Source organism: Prunus mume, linkage group LG6, assembly GCF_029339155.1.
Source record: "Prunus mume cultivar Tortuosa linkage group LG6, ASM2933915v1, whole genome shotgun sequence".
Classification (NCBI taxonomy): domain Eukaryota; kingdom Viridiplantae; phylum Streptophyta; class Magnoliopsida; order Rosales; family Rosaceae; genus Prunus; species Prunus mume.
Window position 1 is genome coordinate 12,257,223 of NC_142703.1, and position 20,847 is coordinate 12,278,069.

Genomic DNA, 20,847 nt, shown 5'->3' on the forward strand with positions numbered 1-20,847 from the left:
ATTGCCTAGTCCCTTGGAGTTACCAACTTTTTTCATGAAGCAAATGGGTAGGCAAGATGCCACCTAGATTGTTATAGTACAATTTTGCTTATTTCATTTGCATACTCTCTTGGAGATGCTCTTATACGACATAGTCTTGTAGGTAGCTTAGTTTAAGAAATTTTTTATTATTACATTAATGATTAATTACTTGATTATTAATTGACTTGTGGGTTTGACCTTTGGGTCAATGATTAATTGACTCTGTGATTTAATTAAACCCAGTTAATTTCTTGATTATTATTATTATTATTTTATTACATTACTATTGTTTTATACTTAAACTAAACAAATAGTGTTAGTATGTTCCGCCAACAACAAGATCTAAAATATCAATGGTCCAAAAATAAGGAAATTTCAATGAAAATATTGGGAAACTATCGATATTGGTAAAAATTGAATAAAAATCACGGAAATTGTAAGAAAAAATTGGAAATTTTTATTGAAACTTTGGACGATGTTTATTTAGTAAGTTATCTATCAGTTTATCAGAAGAAAAAGAAGAAGAAGAAGGAAATGCATTGCATGATGAGTTTAACTGATTTAAATTGATTATATAGTGAGCTGACAAACACTACGAATGTAGATAATATGTAGCAATTAATGAAAGAAAATTAAACACACCATAATCATTTATTTATAATGATTTACTAGGATATTTTACACTTTATACATTATATGCCAACTAATTATGAAATTAATATGGAATAATAAAACCTAATAATGAATAATAATACAATTCGATAATAAAATAATAAATAAAAATAAACATATTAAAATTATCCTAGGGAAGAATTATGCAACATTACTTAATTACTTCAAAGAATTAACATGCAAGTATTGTTTAGTTCTCACATGCACCGGTCCACACGAAAAAGAAAAATTGTATAAATTAAAATAATATAAATATAAGTTTGTAAACTTACCTTAAATATGAAACCCTTTGTGCAAGGCCGAAATAGAATCTGCATGGACCAACAATATAAAAACAAGAATTAAACAATGTAACAAAATGTGATGGAAACATATAAAGTCCTTAATAATGAATTAAAAGACAATAAACACATCTCATTGACTAAGTAATTAATTGACACAATTTAAAAGATAATACCACCAAATATGTAGAACAGATAATAATAAACATGCATATTAAATAATAATAATGAATGAGAGTAACTTACTATAGTTCGATAGTTTTTTTTCTTGGGAGGAAATTGAGGTTGATAGATATTGAGAATAACATGAGCATTATGTATTGCTTGGAGGGATGTTGAGAATTAGAGCACGACATGGGATCATTTGACTGTATATATAGAAGCAGAAGCTACAAGACTACAACAACTAATTAGTTACGAAAGGTTCCAGGAAAATCATCAGGGATAGAAAAAAGTAGAAGTGAAATAATTGCCCACTAAACTAAAGAGAAGGATTCAGGCATTCACACACTAAAGGAAAGAAAAGAGCATGTGGGAGTGACAACGCAATGGCCCTCCCTTTACACGCTTTACGTACAAACCTTTGCTTTTGAGTTGGAATTTGTCGGGAGGTTTCAATAGACAATGACCAACAACTCTAATACTCTATGGGAAGAAGCTTCGAAGAAAACCAAATCCTAATGAAAGGAAATTTTCTAGTGGTAGACTTCTAGTAGCTTGTTTGATGCATGCACGTATGCTGAGCAGCTTGTTTGATGCATGCACGTATGCTGTTAATTTCGGACTCTCTCATATTTAACTCTTGTAATGGGGTTAAGCAAACAACGTCATCAGAGATTTCTTTGATACTACACTTAGCGAGGTTTAGTGTTTGATTAAATCGCCTTATCAGCAAATATTAACAAAGAAATAATAGTATATGATTATGAAGACCTACGTTGCCCGAGGATGAGGATCGATTCAAGGATGAGATGAGATCTAGAAAGAAGTGGTAGAGCTTATAGCTATATCATGTTTTAGCAAGTCTACTAAGAGCATCTCCAAGGGAGATATTAAATACAAAATGTTAAATTTGAATTTCATAGCTTATGTGGTAATTTCACACTTCAGAAAAAATTGAACTCTACCCGAAATGTCAAATATCATATTATTTTATTAAATTTTTAAAAGCAAATTGGACCCATATGATGCATAAAGTTTTAAAAGAGAGTAAATGATAATGGAGTTCATGACTAAAAAAAATATTTGACATCAAGCTTTTTGATATGTTATTTTTGACATATTTTCCAGCTTTTCAAATTCATGTAGAATTTGACTACTCGGTTTGAGCAATTTTAACCTTTAATTTTTGTCATTTCATGTACATGTGGCAATTAAACATATTGGTTGGAGATGCTCTAAAAGTATAACGGAAAAACAATGGAAATTACGGAAGAAAAACGGAAAAAGTTGAAGCAGAGAGGAATTGTCCAAGCATTCAAACTTTTAAGCCATCCAACTCTTTCTTGATCTTGACTAAGAAAAGCACTGACAACCCAGGAAATAATCAGAGATGGAAAAAGAGAAGAGAACGGTGGACAAAAATTTAAGCATATTACACACTGAAAAAAGAAAAGGGCATATGGGGATAATGGGAGTGGCAGCGCAAACTTCTGCTTTTGAGGATAATAAAATAAAAATATATCCTACTTTTTTATTTAAAAAATGAGATGTGAGCAATGACCATCTTCTTTTGACCCCATAGCCAACAATTGTACTAGTTCAGACTTGACCAGTCCGGATTAGTTTATATACGGTTTGGTTTTCAGTTTTCCGGTTTAGACCGGCTCTTGAGCCCAGTTGGTTTTTTTTTTTTTTTTGGTTTTTGAATTTTTAGAGATTTAAGCCCAACTGAATTTTTTTAAACTTTGAAGTTTGCAAATTCACAATTAGCCCAATTCCCATCCAACCATTCCAAACTGAATCTAGCAAACATTAAATGTAAAATTACAATCCTATAGGACCTGGCGCATGGAAGAACTTCTCCCCCTCTCTCTCCCTCTCACTCTCTCTCAACCATGTCTTTGTTCTCCAACATTGGACTTTAGCTTGAACCGGCCTAGTAACAGAAACCTTTCCTTATGGGCCGTCGGGTCGGATCGACTCCACCGAAAGTTGTGACACGTTGTAGAAAATCCTAATTCACTTTGGAGAAGGACGTGGCACCATTGGGATCCATTGCTCCTTCTCTCTGTGCAAAAGAAAACGAGCCTGCCAGTCAGCCACAGAGAGAGAGAGAGAGAGAGAGAGCTTCAAAAATATGGCAGCAATGGCTTGGAGGCTTCCCACCCAGCTGGCAACACCCGGTAAACTCCATCATCATAATGACTCCAAAACGACGGAGTATCAGAGCTCATTCTCATGGTGCCGTACGTTAGCTGCCGACCATCTCCTTCCTTCTTCTTCTTCCTTCTCCACCCGTATAGGTTCGTCAGGGACACCTGTGAGGCCAACCAGTATTCTAGTGGTTGGTGCCACTGGGACTTTGGGTAGGCAGATTGTGAGAAGAGCATTAGATGAAGGCTATGATGTTAGGTGCCTGGTTAGGCCTAGACCAGCCCCTGCTGACTTCCTCAGAGATTGGGGTGCTACTGTTGTCAATGTAAATACAACTTCCCTTCAATTCTAAATTTTCACTCTAAATTCTTATTTATAGTTTAAGTTCTATTTGGGTTCTTGGTTTTTCTTACTATCAGAGATATTTGGTTTGACAATTTGTTTTGCTTCTTTGAAATTCAAGTACTTCGTTGCTGAATGTGTGATGTAAAATTGTGATGAACAGGCAGACCTTAGCAAACCAGAGACCATACCTGCAACTTTGATTGGTATTCATACTGTCATTGATTGTGCCACTGGCCGTCCGGAGGAGCCCATCAAAACGGTAAGTTTCTACAGTTAATTGGTTCTTTGCTTGTCAATAGAAACAGATTAAATCAGCCTGGAAATTAATTCCCAACTGTAGATCATCTTTTGAGGCTACCATTGGTCATAGGATGAGCAGTTAGTTCATTACATTCGATCAAAGAATGTCATTGTCCACTGCTCCTTTCCTACTTGCTTTACAGTGTTGTGACATTGTCATATGGACTTGCTTCTGTTTTTTTTTTTCAACAATAAGTTGTGTTTTTGTGTTTATCCTTGGTCAATGAAGAAACTGAAAAAGAAATTGAAAAAGGTGAAACCGTTTAATAAATGGTCCCAGTGAATCCAGAAAGTTGTTGAGAGATTCTTGTATACATATTCCATTTTCTAGGTCCTCGGCAATTATGAGGGCTATTTTATTCATTGCAGAAAATATGATCAGACTTGATAACGTGTCCAGTATTTTTGTTCTTCTCTGACCATTTTTTATGTTTAGGTAGATTGGGAAGGAAAAGTTGCTCTTATACAATGTGCAAAAGTGATGCAGGGCTGATGCCCACTTAGATTAGGAAGTCTAATAGATGCTCCTGCATCAAAAAGCAATGGGAATCCAAAAATTTGTATTCTATTCCATCCACAACTGTGACAAGCATCCCGAAGTTCCCCTTATGGAGATCAAGTATTGCACTGAAAAGTTTCTCCAGGATTCAGGCCTAAATCACGTTATAATTCGTTTATGTGGATTCATGCAAGTGTCAATGAAACTGAAACTTGGACTTCCTCTTTTACGATCTTGTTACTGGCATAACCAAGTTTGTGCTTCACCTGTCATTGATGTTTCAAATCAATTTCCTTATCTTCTTATTACTCTCATATGATACTCCTCCAACCCCCATTCACTTTCTTTATCAGAAAGAACAGTTAATTTAGATAGAGTGATAACAAGTAGCATGTCTAAATATCATTCAATTACTTGACAGACACAGGCATGCTGATGCGGACATCTGTGACAAACCTGTTAAGGTTTACCAAAGAAGGAAGAAACGATCAGCCAAGCCAACATTATCATTATGGTTGGGGTGAAATCTTAGTTTCCAGATTTCACTAGGAAAACTATTTTTTTCCAGATTCCAGATTTCACTAGGATTTCTAGATTTTCCAGATTTTACTAAGTTTTAGTTTCCAGTTTTTAGTAGGATTTGATTTAAGTTTCCTAGTTTGTTTGGATTGGCTCCTTTGTGGATTAGGATTCCTTTTTAGTAAGGGATTTTTATCCTATTGTCTCTAGGTTTAGTTTGCTATAAATACTCCCTATGTAGTTCTAAAAATTCAGATTTGAGATATTAAGAAAAGTTTACTTTCCAGAGATTGGAGACTTCTTGGTGTGAAGCCAAGGCATCTTTTACCACCTATTTTCTGTTTTTCCATTGTTCTCGCTTTCGCTACATCAAATTTGGTATCAGAGCCAGGTTTTCGTTTTCCTTGGGTTCAAACTTTTCGAGTATTTCTTGTTCTTCACATGGTGTGTCAAGTGATGGCTCCGACTAAGCCTGGAAAGACAGACGAGCCAGAGACAGACTTTGAACGTCTTATTTAGATGATGGAAAACTTATCAAAGCAAGTGGCGGATTCAGACACTAGATCCAGACTCGTGGAGCGTCGCCTTGCAGACTTAGAAGCAGCTAACCAACATGATGAAGCAAGTGTGAATGGAGACGAGAGGAATCATGATCGACAACGTCATGATAGAAGGAATGATCGAGACGCAGAGAGACACAATTTTCCTCGTGGCTATGAGCAAGACCCTGATGAAAGGGTGATGAGATCAGTGAAAGTTGACGCTCCTAATTTTGATGGTGAGCTAAACCCTAAAGCACTACTCGATTGGTTGGCTACCATGGATCGCTATTTTGAGTGGCATGACATGTCTGAAGCTCAAAAGGTGAGATTTGCTAAAATAAAATTGGTGGGTCAAGCTGGATTGTTTTGGACCAATGTTGAAACACAGTTAGAGAAATTTGCCAATCACGAACTTTTTGGCACCAGCATCTTTTGTTTTGTATTTTTTCTCAAGTAACTCCCACACTTCCTTTGCATAATTGTATGATGAATAAATGTCATACAGAGTATCATCAAGCCTGTTAAGGATGTAATTTTTGCACAGGAAATCAAATTGTTTCCAAGCCTCAATGGTCATCATTGTTTCCTTAGACATTGGATTTTCTCCTTATTTAGGAGCCTCCTCTTTAACAACATGTGACAGATTTATGGTTGTTAGATAGAACAACATCTTCTGTTGCCATCTCTTGAAGTCAATTCCCTTGAACTTCGTAGGCTTCTCGTCATGAGGATTCCTAGTCACCCCATTCACAGTCATTGATGATTGTGAATCCATCGCTTACTGTCTTTAGATTGTTGTAAAAACAACAATCAGTGACTATTTAGAATAATTATATAAATAGAATTTAAAACAAACTGTAAAACAGAATGCATTATATAAACAATAAATTAAACTGACTTGGATTCGAGATAGAGGCTTGCAGATTTGATGCAATGTCCTAAAGACAGTAATTTCACCCCTTCTCAGTGCTTGAAGTTCTATAGGTGACTGTCTCCCAAGATTCAACTATCTGTATTCTAAGTCGTATTCTAAGCCCTAGCACTTGGACTTAGAATCTGGCGAACTTTGTTTGTTTTCCTCTCAGACAATGTGAAATGCTTGTCGAATGCTTTTTCTGTGTTGAACGAATGAGACTTAGTTTGATTTAAATAAACCTTTGAAACCTTATCAGAAGAGTCACAACTGTTAGAAAACAGTTAATTAAACTAATCTGAATTAATAAAAAATTATTAATTTGAAGCCAAAAAATTAATTTAAAGCCCAAATCATTTTTGAAGCCCAATTTGGTTCCACTTGGCCCACTTCCATATACTAAGTGTGAGACTTCCACACTTACAAAGACCTCACTTTTTCTACTTTCTACCAATGTTGGACAATAATTCTTGAATTTCATTCAAACTTCCAACAATTTGGGTTCTTGGTTGACAGAAGAAAAATCTTGGTTTTCTGTGGTTGTAAATTTATTATGCTTTTTTTCTTCCCAAACGTGGTTGTAAATACTTTGAACTTTGTCCAATTAATATACAAAATTTGGGCAAGGCTTTCTTTTCTATTTTCTACCAATCAAATTTAGAAATCTTCGAGTATAATTTCTTGTTTCTGGTTTACTACAACAAATTACTGGCTGTTTTTTTCTTTTCTTAATTGCTCTGTTGAAGATTTCCATTTTCTCCTTTTTAAGATTGAGCTGCTGAAGTTGGAGGTAGCAAAGGCAGGGAAGACACCTGAAGTTGGAGGTACAATCTGTTGCCTGCTTTCGTAGGTTTCTTATATCGGAACGACATTCGATTTTCCAATTTCACTGAAGCAGCAGCAACGGCAAAGCACATTGTGTACATTAAGGCCTCAGCAGTTGAATTCGAAAACAAACAAGCTTCAAAGTTAGAACAGAGCTAATCAAATGGATCACTTGACGATTTTCGATTCAGTCTGTTAGCACAAATGAAAGGAATTACTAAAGACATATTGAAGATAAATTAACAGATTCTCATTTCATTACACACAGGCTTCCAATAACAAGTACACAATTTCTTGAAACTCAGATTGAACTACAGAGAATCGAGACAAGCCAATGCCAGAAATTCGTAAACTACATACACAGACCAAATGAGAATTACAAAAGTTTCCTTAAACTAAACAGAAAATCAATAAAATATATGTTTCTCATGAAGTCCTCGAGAAAATATATATTTGCCCCAACCTTTTGTGAGTGCAGTGCTTGAACTTGACACTGTTCAATGACGTGCAACCATGTGCTTCAAGACATTGCAGCAATGGGGGGAAGCTCTGGTAAAGATTCAAGGCACTTGCAATCAATGAGGAGCAGGCGAGACAACTGAGCAGCTTGTTTGATGCTTACAAGTATGCTTTTAATTTCGGTCCATCTCATATTTAACACTTGTAATGAGGTTAAAAGAGGTAGTTGATAATTTTAGAAACTCCAGATGTTCCATAGCCTCCGAGGTTTCTGGTAAGTATAAATTTTTGAGCACCAACTGAGATCAAGGCTCTCCAGAAATTTCAACTTCCAAATGTTCGTTGGGAGACTGACAAGGTTATTGCAACGTTTGAGATCTAATTTTTGAAGCACAACTAGATTTCCAATTGATGGGAGTAGCTCTATAACCTCTGTATCTGATAAATTTAGAAACTCTAGATGTTCCATTGCCTCTCCGATATTTCTCCGATATTTCTGGGAAGTGTTGAAAGTTAGAGCAACCACTGAGATCAAGGCTCTCCAAATATTTCTTGTTTATTCGCAATGCTTTTATATGTTTCTCATGAAGCCCTTGAGAACTAGAACGTCTTCAGTGATGGGGAACTCTGGTAAAGATTCAAGGCTCTTGCAATCGTTGAGGCACAGGCGAGACAGCTATGCTTGCAGGTATGTTCTTAATTTTGGTCCAACTCAGATTTAACTCTTGAAATGAGGTTAAGCAAAAGAGGTCATCATGGACAACCTCAAGGTTGTTGCAATCATCGAGATCTAATTTTTGAAACACAACTAGATTTCCAAGTGATAGGGGTAGCTCTTTAACTGTTGTACCTAATAACTTTAGAAACTCCTGATGTTCCATAGCCTCCGAGATTTCTGAGACGCATTGAATTTTGAAGCAGCAACTAAGATTAAGGCTCTCCAGATATTTCAAGTTCCAAATGTTCGTTGGGAGACTCACAAGGTTATCACAATAACTGAGATCTAAATTTCGAAGCGCAACTAGATTTCCAATTGATGGGGGTAGCTCTTTAACCGATGTATGTGATAAATTTAGAAACTCCAGATGTTCCATAGCCTTCGAGACTTCTGGGAAGTTTTGAAATTTGAAGCAGAAACTGAGATCAAGGCTCTCCAGAGATTTCAACTTCCAAATGTTCGTTGGGAGACTCACAAGGTTTTTGCAAGAGGCCAGTTTAATTGCAGTTGTATTCTTGGGAAGCTCCCAAAACTCGCAAAGAGAATCGCAGTCCTCTAAACTAAGAGAACCCAAGAGTTTCAGTTTACAAGGGTTGCTTGGAAGACTCTTAAGGTGTTTACAATTTGTAATATCTAAGTGAGATATTTTTTCGTGAGACCAAAATGATGAAGGCAATTCCTCTATTGCTGTCCTAGACAAATTTAAAAATTCAAGATTGCATGGCATCTCAGGAAGATTTTTGAGATTTGTGCACCAGCCAAGGTCAAGATAAGTAAGCTTGCCAAGATGTTGAAAATACGAAGGAATTTCAACCAAACTTTGACAGCCATTCATATCTATATGCTCAATTTTTAGACTTCGAGAGAGATTTGGGACTTCAGTTAAATGTTGGCATTCACTAAGACAGATCCATTTTAAGTTCACAGGACTCTGCAACAAAATTAAAGAGAAATGGCAAGATTTTTACTTTCTAGGCCACATGTTATACAAGAACTAAAATAAGCATATATAATACCTGGTCTTCATTCCAAAGTTGCGCCCCAATTACTTCACTGGACAACATACGAAGGACAAGAAGATTTTTAGCAGAAAATTTTGATGGCAAAGATTTCAAAGGATATTTATACCAATTAAGATATCTAAGAGAATTGGGAAGATCAAGAGAAACAATTAATGGGTATTTCCCAAAAGATGGACCGACATGTAGCCATCTCAGTTGATACATCTTTTCGAAGTTTGCATGCTCCAACTCCTCTTCAATCTCAGACCAGTTAAAGGATATGGCTTGAACATATTCATCTCTCTGACAATCAAGAGCAAAATATAAATGTAAATATAATATACAAAAGAAGTTTAATCAAAATTACATTTGTAGGAATAATAATCTGACTTGTTTCTTGTAAATGTGAATAATTAAACTACCTGGTCATTTGTCAATACTTGATAGACATCCTCTGCAATGAACAACCTACTGCGTTGTTCTCGAGCGATTGCCCTACCCATTTCTTGCACCAAATCATGCATCTCTACTAGTCCTTCTAGCTTCATATTTATCCCTCCTCCTTTTGAAATTGAGATGAGAGACCTATCAATAAGATCATTGATTCCCTTTTCCCCATAGAAACCACGAATGTCTAATAATTCTTTTACATAATTCCTCTCATAGCCTTTATAAAAACATGCTATATCAAGAAATATCTCCTTCTCATTTTTTCCTAATCCTTCGTAACTTATTCTCAACTTTTCCTCGATTTCTTCGTTTGAAAATTGTTTCAAGTTGTTCCATTGGTCTTCCCACTCTTGTTTGCTCCTGCAACGATGGAATAAGGACCCCATAACTTTAAGAGCTAATGGATTGCCCTTACTATAATCTATCACCTTTTTTGACAAGCCAGCACAATCTGTTGTTGAAGACTTATTTCTGAAAGCACAGGAATGAAAGAGCTGAAGAGATTCTTCGTAACTTAATCCCTCAACGTTGAATATCTTCGCATGGTCAACATTTTGTTCAAGTAGGCCCTTATCTCTAGCAGTTATAATGATTCGACTTCCGTCGCGAAACCGATCATGGTCACCAACAAGAACTTCTAGTTGGTTTGAAGCATTCACATCATCAAGAACAATAAGCGCCTTTGTACGCATGAGCCTATCTCGAATAGAAGTTGGTCCTATAGACAGAGTGCCGATGTTTATATCTCTGTCCTTTAATATCTCACGAACAAGTTCATTTAGCAACTGATTTAATCCACCCGTTTGTTCTGATTTCTCCCTAACATTTGCAAGAAAACAATAAGCTTCAAATTTAGAGGAGTGCCTGTGAAATACAGCCTCAGCAAGGGTGGTCTTGCCAATACCACCCATGCCCCAAATACCCATACAGCAAAAACCTGGTGAATCCAAGCAGAATAACGACTCAATTTTCTCAATTTTGCTTTCAATTCCAACTAGGCCTCTTAAATCATTTGACGATTCATGATTCAATTTGGTCAAAACATCTTGAACAACTTTCTCAACTAAACTGGCTTCCGTACTGGCACATCAAGGACAAACAAACAAATTGTTAGTAAGTATGCTCAGATTGGCGTAATGAAATAATCACAACTAGAAATCAAAATATAAGGTACAGAATTAGTTACTCTGTTTTTTCTGAATTATCAAAGCCAGATAGATTGGCTGCTTGTGTCAAAGCATCCCTCCAATTGTGCACCTTGTCGATACTGTCCCTGAAACGTTTTTCAAGTTGACGAAATGCAAGTGCATAACTCCCCTGTTGTTTCCGTACATCTGATGGACTGATGTCGTAAAAAATGGGTATAACCAACTGGCCATTTTTGTCCTTGCATAGTATATGCACAAGTTCATCCAGACACCAAGTAGAAGAAGCATGGTTTTTTGAGAAAATGATTACCGAAATCGTTGATCTCTGGATTGCTTCGAGAAGGGCAGGAGTAATTTCACCTCAACTCACGAGCCTGTCATCTATGTAGGTTTCGATTTTCTTCCTACATAAAGCTTCATAAAGATGGCTGGTAAAAGTAAGACGGGTGTCCTCTCCTCTGAAGCTAATAAACACATCATACTTTTCTTGAAGAGGGGGATTATCAGTATCAACAGCAGCAACAGAAGAAGTGGAAGAAGAAGAAGAAGAAGAAGATGCCAATGATCTGAAGTAGATGTAGAAGAGAGTCATGATGAGTATGATGATTATGATGAAAACTTGAAAGAACTCAATGGATTCCATATCTGTTTATCTGAATGCACCAGAGCTATAATGAAAGCAAATCTGATATTTGAGGCGAAAACTTGAAGAAGAAAGATAATCTGAGGATCCAATTAAGCGGTTAAGAAAGAAAGAGAATAGAAAGCAATTGCTCAAGTTGACGTGACTTGACTATGTGCACAAAGCTACAAAACGATCCAGGAAAAGGACAAGTGAAATAATTAGGCAAGGAAATTCAATCATTCATACACTGAAGAAAGGAAAGGACATATGGGAGTGGCAGCACAATGGACCCCCTTATAAACGCTTTACGTACAAACTTCTGCTTTTGAGTTGGAATTTTTCTTGAGCAACTTTTGTTTTACTTACAAAGTGTGAAGATTACATTTAAAGTCAACCGAGAAATTCCATGATAAGCCAATCTTTCATTGACTCTGTTTTTGCAGTATCTTGTGTGGTTTTGGTACTATCAAGACCTAGTTGAATTTTTTATTTTTATTTTTATAATGAGTTATAAGTGATAGCGTTTTTCTTTTAAATAAAATCCATCCTTGCTAACAAACTTAAAACAAGAACTCTCTACTTCTATAATGATTCAAAACTATGGGATGGAGGAATGAAATAAAGATACTATACAAGAACTAGGAGAGCTGTCATTTAAAGAATTAGAGTTGTCATGTCACAAAACCAAGTTTGTATGTCAAGTATTACAAACATAGGAATTCCTCTTTTCTTGAATATTCATTAAGAAAAAACAGATAAACTTACTGAAATTTACAAATTCATGTCAGTTTCGAATCGTGTTGTTGTGTAAAAGTTGTCAAACCTCAAACATCTAGCATCATTGCGAGTCATTGTGACGAGGATTGAGGATGATGAATATTCAAGAACGCCACTGCGCACACCCCCATCAATTTTCACTTCCCTCATAATGTCCTCGTCCCTTTTCTGCATGACTGACTGGAAGTGGAAAATGGACAACGCGATGCTTAGGTGTTGTGTTGTGATTCGTAAAACATGAAGCAAACGTTATATACAACAATTGGAGTGCGAGAATATGTACGTACTGTAGTTTGGTTTTAAGAGGGGAACCATCCATCTGTTTACTGTGTCGTACCATGACAAAATATGTACCAATGGACAGTTTCTTACGTTAGCTTGTCATTGCTGACCACCATCCCCATATCCGCCCCAACCTCGAACCAAGCCCAGAGATCCGCCGCCGACCTACCCACATGGACTCGCCCCGACCTTGACTTAACCCCTACAGATCCGCCCTCCCCGACCCACTCTCTCATTCTCTTCCTCCCTCTAATGAACCTCCATTGTTGCCTGATTCAGCAGGATCTTGTTGACGGCCATGGTTGTCTCAAGCACTCTTGTCTTTCTTGCTTTCTCTAGGCAGAAGACTTTCCTACCAATCTCCAAAGAAAACTGCTCTGTGTTCTTGATTGGCTCTGTGATTATTTTTTTTCCTGAAAGAATACTGATAGATTTTATGGTTCTTGGCAAGGCTTTTTTTTTCTTTCTATTTTCTACCAATCAAATTTAGAAATCTTCGAGTATAACTTCTTGTTTCTGGTTTACTACAACAAATTACTGGCTGTTTTTTCTCTTCTTAATTGCTCTGTTGAAGATTTCCATTTTCTTCTTCTTAAGATTGAGCTGCTGAAGTTGGAGGTAGCAAAGGCAGGGAAGACACCTGAAGTTGGAGGTACAGTCTGTTGCCTGCTTTCATAGGTTTCTTATATTGGAACGACATTCGATTTTCCAATTTCACTGAAGTGGCAGCAACGGCAAAGCTCATTGTGTACATTAAGGCCTCAGCAGTTGAGTTCGAAAACAAACAAGCTTCGAAGTTAGAACAGAGCTAATCAAATTGATCACTTGATGATTTTCGATTCAGTCTGTTAGCACAGAGGAAAGGAAATACCAAAGACATATTGAAGATAAATTAACAGATTCTTATTTCATTACACACAGGCTTCCAATAACAAGTACACAATTTGTTGAAACCCAATTTGAACTACAGAGAATCGAAACAAGCCAATGCCAGAAATTTGAAAACTACGTACACAGACCAAATGAAAATTACAAAAGTTTCCTTAAACTAAACAGAAAATCAAGCTTAAAGACTTGTACATAGTTTTCACAACAGCCAAATAAATTAAGGTGAAAAAGACTTCTACCATGCACACAGGGCGCCAAAAATGTGTTTTACCCTTTCCTTTTCCCTTTTCAATTGTCTGAGGAGGTATTTCCCTTGTGGTTCCTTATACACTCCCACTTCCATGCCCTTGCACACAGGGCGCCGAAAGTATCACTTCCACTTGCTTCATACTCATCACCAGCTCTCTCAGTTTTAATATCTTCTACTTTTAGTTCATCGGACGGATGAGAAGATTCATCGGAATGTTGTGTGTGTGCAGTCCTTGAACTTTGCAGTGTCTTCAGCGCAGTGCAACCATGTGCTTCAAGAATGACTAGCACTGGGAGCTCTGGTAAAGATTGAAGCCTCTTGCAATTGGTTAGGCGCAGTATAGACAGCTGAGAAGCTTGTTTGATGCTTGCAGGTAAGCTCCTGATCTTGCTTCCACTTAGATCTAAATCTCGTAACGCAGTTAAGCAAATGAGGGAATCATGGATCTCTGATATACCACAATAACTGAGGTTTAGTTCTTCCAAAGACCACAAACCAACTGAGAAGGAAGGCAAGTTTTTAAGTTTCGAACAGCCACCAAACATGAGAGTTTTAAGACATTTTAAATTGTAGATGCTACTCGGGACAAACTTAAGGTTTTTGCACCGATACAGCTCTAATGTTTGAAGCTCAATTAGATTTCCAATCGACGAGGGTAGCTTTTTAACTGCTGTTTCTGATAAACTAAGAAAGTATAGATGCTCCATACGCCCCAAGATCTTTGGGAAGTTTTTAAATTTGAAGCAACGAGTGATAATAAGTCTCTCAAGAGAATTCAACTTACAGATGCTCGTTGGGAGGCTCGCAAACCTTCTACAATTTTCCAGTATAATTTTCTTGAGACAAGAGAGATGCTCAATTGACGAGGGCAATACTTCTATTGATGTCTCAGTCAACTCTAACTCGGTCATATTCCTGGGAAGCTCAGAAAACTTGCGAAGAGATGAGCAGCCCCATAAACTCAAATGACGTAATTTTAGCTTACTACTGCTGCTGGGTAGATTCTCAAGGTCCTTACACCATTCAATATCCAAGAAAGATAATTTTTCATTAGTCCAAACTGATGAAGGCAATTTTTTTATTGCAGTGCTACTTATATCTAAGTATTCAACATTTCCTGGTATCTCTGGAAGAGATTTGAGATTCGAGCAGCCTCCCATGTTAAGATAATTCAGCTTGTCAAGACTTTGATAACAAGGAATTTGAACCAAACTTGTGCATTCTTCAAGATTTATATACTCAACTTTTGGACTCAGAGAGAGATCTGGAACTTCAGTCAGTTTTCTGGAGTAACTAAGATCGATCACTTTTAAATTCCCGAGATTCTGTAACAAATTACAGAGAAATGGCAAGAGTTAACAACTTAACTTTAACTTTCCACACCACATTTTGTACAACAACTAAAATTAGCATATATACCTGGCCTTCATTCCAAAGTTGTTCCACATTGCTGTAGGACATTCGAAGCTCGACAAGATTTTCTGGAGAAAATTCTGAGGGCAATGATTTCAATTGATATCCCACCCAGCAAAGATAACTAAGAGAATTGGGAAGAGAAACTTCCAAATCCCAGTAATTTCCAAATCTAGAATTGTCAACATGAAGCAATCTTAGATTATACATCTTTTTGAAGTCTGCATGATGCAAGTGTAGCTGTCCAATCTCAGACATGTTAAAGAATATGGCTTGAACCGTTGCAGTTCCCTGACAATCAAATGCAAAGTATAAATATGAACAAAATATATATACAACAAGAATCAATCGTTACATTTATAGGCATCTAACTTGTTTATAACAAAGGAGTTTCTCACGTTTTTCACTAAGAAAGTTAATGAATATGGCTCTTACCGTATTGTTTTTCAACATGTGATAGACATCCTCAGCCATAAACAACCTACTCCGTTTTCCAGGCTCTTCAATACATTGTTCACGAACAATTTCCCTGCCCATGTCTTGTAGCAAATCATGCATTTCAATGAACATGCTTTCTGAAATTGATATGAGAGATTTATCACTAAGAACTCTAAGTGCTCGACGAAAACCACTAGCATCTAGCATTCTTTTTACAATATACTCCGTCTCCACTTTATTAAAACATGCTATATCAAGAAACACCTCCTTCACATTCTCTTCCAATCCATCAAAAGGTCTCAACACCTTCTGGATCTTTTTGCTTAAAACTTCTTTCAATTTGATCAACTCATCTAGCCAATCTTCTTTGCTCTCACAGTGTAGGAATGAGGAACCCAAAATTTGAACACCTAATGGAATGCCTCCAGCATAACCCACCACCATTTCAGCCAACTCTGTATATTCTGTTCTAGGAGCGTTATTTTTGAAAGCATTCAAATGAAAAAGTTGAAGAGCTTCATCGTGTGTTAATGCCTTAACCTTGTATATCTTATCATCTTCAACAGTTTTCTTAAGTAGGCTCCTATCTCTAGTTGTTATAAGGATTCTACTTCCGGGGCCAAACTGAGCATGATCTCCAGCTAGAAGTTCTATTTGGCTTGAGTCATTCACATCATCAAGAACAATCAGGACCTTTGTACGACTTAGCCTCTTTCTAACATGATCAGGTCCTATAGATGGAGTGTCGATATTTAGATTCTCATCATCTAATATCTTCCGAAGAAGTGTATTTCGCAAGTGAATTAGTCCATCTTTTTCTTCTGATTTCACCCTAACATTTGCAAGAAAACAAGAAGCTTCGAATTTAGAAGAGTTTCGGTGAAATATAGCATCAGCAAGAGTGGTCTTGCCAATACCACCCATGCCCCAAATACCAACACTGTAAACATCTAGCGAATCATCATCAATGCATAATAATGATTCAATTTCCTCGATGCGGTTTTCAATTCCAACCAAGCCCTTTAAATCACTTGATGTTTTGCGGTTCAATTTGCTCAAAACATCTTTGACAACTTTCTTAACTAAATCAGACTCTAGCCTGACAAATGATTATGAAGGACAACCAATAGTTAGTAACTTAATGAGTATGCCTGAACTGAATCAAAATGGTCAGAAATAGAAACAAACAAAAGTTACAGAGTTGTTAATTACCCGGTTTTGCTTGAATTATCGAACCCTGATATTTTGGCTGCTTTCCTCAAAGCAACCCTCCACTTGTGTACCTTGTCCATATTGTCCTTGAAACGTTCTTCAAGTTGAGTAAATGCATCTGCATAACTACCCTGCTGCTTACCTACATGTGATGGTCCGATGTCGTAAAAGATCGGTATAACAAACTGCCCATCTCTTCCCTTGCATTCCAGAACATGCACAAGTTCATCCAGACACCAAGTGGAAGAAGCATAGTTTTTTGAGAAAATGATTATCGAAAGCTTTGATTTCTCTATTGCTTCGAGAAGGGTAGGTGCAATTTCATCTCCTCTCTCGAGATTGTTATCTATATAGGTCTGAATTTTCTTCCCAAGTAAAGCAGCATGAAGATGGCTGGTGAACGTATAGCGGGTGTCCTCACCTCTGAAACTTAGAAACACATCATACTTCTCATCCATAACCTGTGCAAACCCACCCACAAGTCAAAATATGCATGCCAGGGCTACCTATGAATATAAATCTAGTTATTATTCAAAAGAAAATGAAATTAACAACGTCAAGTAAGCTAAACATTGGGTGTATATATTCAGAATGAGAGATGCGAGTCGCGACACTAGAAAATCTTTCTGCAATAGAAATATAAGAGATTTGGACCACGTACGGTAATTAATAATGAAGTTAGAGACTGCTATGGTGTTTTTATTATTGTAGAGAATTCTCCAAGGGTAAGTCAGTGGGATTACCTCCAGCGCAAGAAAGAAGTTGCACCTCAGAAATCAGAATCGAGTTGAGCAAGAGATATCAGCATTGCAGAGTGAATGACTTAATTACTAGCAAGTGTTGACTCGTCGTATTGACCCAAATTAAATCCCTTTGTATTGTGTTTGTGTGGTTTGCGTTGCGACGTCTCTTAAGCTTTGCTAGCCTTTAGTTTGTAGCTTGTCTTGATGCACTCAGTCCTACACGGTTTGGGAGATAAGAAAGCTACTGGTTAGTCAATCGAGCAGAGAGCGCAGCAGCTTGATTGTTATTTTTTGGTCATGACGAAAAAGAAAATTCAAATGGGTCCAATTAATTTTGCAAGCCACTTTGAAAGTTCGCCACACGCGTTCAATTTCTTATGTGAACAAACTTCACGAGAATTCCAACTTTGACTCCTTCAACTTAAAGAGCTTGTGATTTTTAACTGAGAGAAAAAAAGATCTAAGTTTCTAACCAAAAAAAAGAAAAAAAGATGTAAGTTGCAGTAGAAAACAAAAGAAAAAGAAAAGATAATTGTGACATGACATTTCCTGATGCGAAGAAATTTCTTCATCCAGGTCACAAGAGTTCTGGTCTTCCAAATTGAAGACGTCTGCTCTATTTATAAGGAAATAGAAAGCAAAATAAATCAAAATCGTAGTTCATAAGGTACAAGTTTGAGCTGAATAATTTTTTGCAGGATTTGTTTGGGAATACTTGATTTGTCCTTTTGGGGAGAGAGAGAGAGAGAGAGAGAGAGAGAGAGAGAGGGGTGGGTGTTGGTTAGGGATATGTAACGAATAAAATACATACGTGTTTTATTCGGTAAAATTTTGGCGAGATACAACTGAAGAATTTGGCCACTATATAATAATTTAATATATATTTTTGTTGTTGAATAATATGTGAAAATTACTGGTATAAGACGTGAATTTTGTATGTATCATTCAAAATTTTATAAAAAATATTGGAAGGAGAAGAGTTTGTATGGAGAATTGGTGTGGAAGTGAAAAATGTGAGTGGAGATAAAAAAATATTGGAAGGAGAAAAGTTTGTATGGAGAATTGGTGTGGAAAGTGAATAATGTGAGTGGAGAGTAAAAAATATTGGATGGAGAAGAAATTGTATGAAGATTTAGTGTGGAAAATAAATAAAATGGTTAGGTATTTATAGAGAAAAAATACATAATTTTTAGGTATTTTTTAAAAAAAATTTCAGAATTTTTTCGATTTTTTTTGTAATTTTTTAAGGCAAACAAACGAGGACTGTCGGATTTCTGGAAAAAAAGCCATCCGAGAGTCCCTGTCGCGCCACGTGGCAAACACCCGTTGGAGGCTGTCAGGTGGTGACATCATCGCTAGCGTCACGCTGACGCCAGCGCATGGAAGTCAAATTTTTTTACCGTTGACGAGTGTAATTCACGCGCCAACGGTAAAAAAAATTTGAATTACCGTGCGCTGGCGTCGGCGTGACGCCAGCGCTGACGTCACCAGACTCAGGCTTCAGCCCGGGCAAGACTTGCCCTTGGGCTTCCTAGGGCTCGTGGGACCCACCATGAAACTGGGCTAAGGGGCCTGCGCTGGAGCCATCTCAGGCTCGCCAGGGGAGCCTTTCACCCAGTTTGGGTTGCGCGCTGGACGTGCTCTAAGAGCGTCATCAGAATCTAATCCCTCAACATCGTATATCTTTTCACAGTCAACTTTTTGCTCAAGTAGGCCTTTATCTCTAGCAGTTATAATGATTCGACTTCCTTGGCAAAACCGATCATCATCACCAACAAGATCTTCTAGTTGTTTTCGAGCATTCACATCATCAAGAACAATGAGCGCCTTTGTACGCCTAAGCTTATCCTTTAATAATTCACGAACAAGTGTCTTACGCAACCGACGTAGTCCCTTCGTTTTTTCTGATTTCTCCCTGACACTTTCAAGAAAACAAGCAGCTTCAAATTTAGAAGAGTGCCTGTGAAATACAGCATCAGCAAGGGTGGTCTTGCCAATACCACCCATGCCCCAAATACCTACACAGCAAACACCTGGTGAATCCAAGCATAATAACAACTCAATTTCCCAACCAGACCCTTCAAATCACTTGACGATTCGCGATTCAATTTGGTCAAAACATCTTGAACAACTTTCTCAACAAAATCGGCCTCTGTCCTGGCAAATATCGTTATGAAAGACAAACAATAGTATGAGTAGAGTATGAATCAAATAATAAAAAGTAGAAATTGATACAAATTAGAGAGTTAGTTACCCTGTTTTGCTGGAATAATGAAACCCAGACATATTGGCCGCTTCCTCCAAAGCAGCCCTCCAGTTGGCCACCTCATCCCTAATGCGCTTAAGTGGACGATCTTCAAGTGCATAAGTTCCCTGCTGTTTTCGTACATCTGATGGATCTATGCGATAAAAAATGGGTATAACAATCTGTCCATGGCTTTTCTTGCATCCAAGTATATGCACAAGTTCTTTCAAACAAAATGTGGAAGAAGCATAGTCTTTTGAGAAAATGACTAGTGCAATTTTCGATTTCTTGATTGCTTCTAGAAGGGCAGGTCCAATGTCGTCTCCTTTCTCCAGTCTGTAATCCATGTAGGTCTCAATTTTCTTCCCAAGTAAAGCCTTGTGAAGATGGCTGGTAAAAGCATCGCGTGTGTCCTCACCTCTGAAGCTAATAAACACGTCATACTTTTCTTGAAGAGGGGGGATATCAGTATCAACAGCAGCAACAGAATAACCGGAAGAGGAAGAAGAAGATGTTAATGATCTGAAGTAGATGTAGAACAGAGTCATGATGAGTATGATGATTATGATGAAAGCTTGAAAGAAGTCAATGGAGTCCATATCTGTTTCTCTGAATGCACCAGGAGCTAAAATTAAAGCAATCTGATTCTTGAGATGAAAACTTGAAGAAGAAAGATAATCTGATATTGTAGATGATGGACCTGAGGGTTTAATTAAGTTGCACCCGAGGGTCCAATTAAGCAATTTAAAAAGAGAGAGAATAGAAAGCAATTGCTCTAGTTCACGTGACTTGACTATATGCACAACGCTACAAAGCAATTGCTACAAGACGATCCAGGAAAAAGACAAGTGAAATAATTAGGCACGCACTGAAATTTACAAATGTTACAAATGTAGGAATTCCTCCAAGTTTATAAATTCAAGCATTCATTTTAGGTTCGTGTCAAGTGTTACAAATGTAGGAAT

General features: G+C 37.1%; 4 protein-coding genes and 1 pseudogene across 8 annotated transcripts; 1 reads left to right on the forward strand and 4 right to left on the reverse strand.

The window, feature by feature from the left end:
* The first annotated feature begins 3,012 nt into the window (after positions 1-3,012).
* Positions 3,013-7,496, forward strand: LOC148916090 (protein HIGH CHLOROPHYLL FLUORESCENCE PHENOTYPE 244, chloroplastic-like). 5 transcript variants are annotated; one of them, XM_089054826.1, is made up of 3 exons: positions 3,013-3,615; positions 3,796-3,894; positions 5,339-6,065. In XM_089054826.1, exons 1-3 carry the CDS (start codon positions 3,274-3,276, stop codon positions 5,408-5,410), a joined length of 513 nt encoding a protein of 170 aa, XP_088910952.1. In that variant the 5' UTR covers positions 3,013-3,273; the 3' UTR covers positions 5,411-6,065. The 5 variants fall into 5 exon arrangements, with proteins under 5 accessions (XP_088910952.1, XP_088910951.1, XP_088910954.1 ...); XM_089054825.1 differs by lacking the exon at positions 5,339-6,065 and adding an exon at positions 7,178-7,496 and having other exon boundaries at positions 3,014-3,615; XM_089054828.1 differs by lacking the exon at positions 5,339-6,065 and adding an exon at positions 4,376-4,742 and having other exon boundaries at positions 3,015-3,615.
* On the reverse strand, positions 7,462-11,726 carry LOC148916091 (TMV resistance protein N-like). The gene is made up of 4 exons (XM_089054810.1): positions 11,048-11,726; positions 9,834-10,941; positions 9,427-9,714; positions 7,462-9,341 (listed from the first exon to the last, which is right to left on the reverse strand). The coding sequence occupies exons 2-4, from the start codon at positions 10,785-10,787 to the stop codon at positions 8,331-8,333; spliced, it is 2,253 nt and encodes a 750-aa protein (XP_088910936.1). The 5' UTR covers positions 10,788-10,941; positions 11,048-11,726; the 3' UTR covers positions 7,462-8,330.
* LOC148916092 (disease resistance protein RPS4B-like) lies at positions 7,731-8,303 on the reverse strand (annotated as a pseudogene).
* On the reverse strand, positions 11,044-11,652 carry LOC148916093 (TMV resistance protein N-like). The gene is made up of 2 exons (XM_089055061.1): positions 11,380-11,652; positions 11,044-11,247 (listed from the first exon to the last, which is right to left on the reverse strand). Exons 1-2 carry the CDS (start codon positions 11,650-11,652, stop codon positions 11,044-11,046), a joined length of 477 nt encoding a protein of 158 aa, XP_088911187.1.
* A 1,848-nt stretch (positions 11,727-13,574) lies between the features above and the next one.
* On the reverse strand, positions 13,575-20,664 carry LOC103330436 (TMV resistance protein N-like). The gene is made up of 7 exons (XM_089055062.1): positions 19,892-20,664; positions 19,660-19,794; positions 19,210-19,552; positions 16,895-17,355; positions 15,680-16,781; positions 15,251-15,535; positions 13,575-15,156 (listed from the first exon to the last, which is right to left on the reverse strand). Exons 1-7 carry the CDS (start codon positions 20,479-20,481, stop codon positions 13,870-13,872), a joined length of 4,203 nt encoding a protein of 1,400 aa, XP_088911188.1. The 5' UTR covers positions 20,482-20,664; the 3' UTR covers positions 13,575-13,869.
* Positions 20,665-20,847: the final 183 nt, after the last annotated feature.

Excerpts from the sequence above, each read along its gene's own strand:
- LOC148916090 (XM_089054825.1), top strand. The coding sequence starts at position 3,274 with ATGGCAGCAATGGCTTGGAGGCTTCCCACCCAGCTGGCAACACCCGGT. Across the intron at positions 3,616-3,795 it reads GGGGTGCTACTGTTGTCAAT|GCAGACCTTAGCAAACCAGA; the intron begins GTAAATACAACT and ends TGTGATGAACAG. Across the intron at positions 3,895-7,177 it reads CGGAGGAGCCCATCAAAACG|ATTGAGCTGCTGAAGTTGGA; the intron begins GTAAGTTTCTAC and ends CTCCTTTTTAAG.
- LOC148916091 (XM_089054810.1), bottom strand. The coding sequence starts at position 10,787 with ATGGGTATTTGGGGCATGGGTGGTATTGGCAAGACCACCCTTGCTGAG. Across the intron at positions 9,715-9,833 it reads AAGTATTGACAAATGACCAG|AGAGATGAATATGTTCAAGC; the intron begins GTAGTTTAATTA and ends CTTGATTGTCAG. Across the intron at positions 9,342-9,426 it reads AACTTTGGAATGAAGACCAG|AGTCCTGTGAACTTAAAATG; the intron begins GTATTATATATG and ends ATTTTGTTGCAG.
- LOC148916093 (XM_089055061.1), bottom strand. The coding sequence starts at position 11,652 with ATGGAATCCATTGAGTTCTTTCAAGTTTTCATCATAATCATCATACTC. Across the intron at positions 11,248-11,379 it reads CCTACATAGATGACAGGCTC|GACAAAAATGGCCAGTTGGT; the intron begins GTGAGTTGAGGT and ends ATACTATGCAAG.
- LOC103330436 (XM_089055062.1), bottom strand. The coding sequence starts at position 20,481 with ATGGACTCCATTGACTTCTTTCAAGCTTTCATCATAATCATCATACTC. Across the intron at positions 19,795-19,891 it reads CATTATTCCAGCAAAACAGG|GACAGAGGCCGATTTTGTTG; the intron begins GTAACTAACTCT and ends GATATTTGCCAG. Across the intron at positions 15,536-15,679 it reads ACATGTTGAAAAACAATACG|GGAACTGCAACGGTTCAAGC; the intron begins GTAAGAGCCATA and ends TTTGATTGTCAG.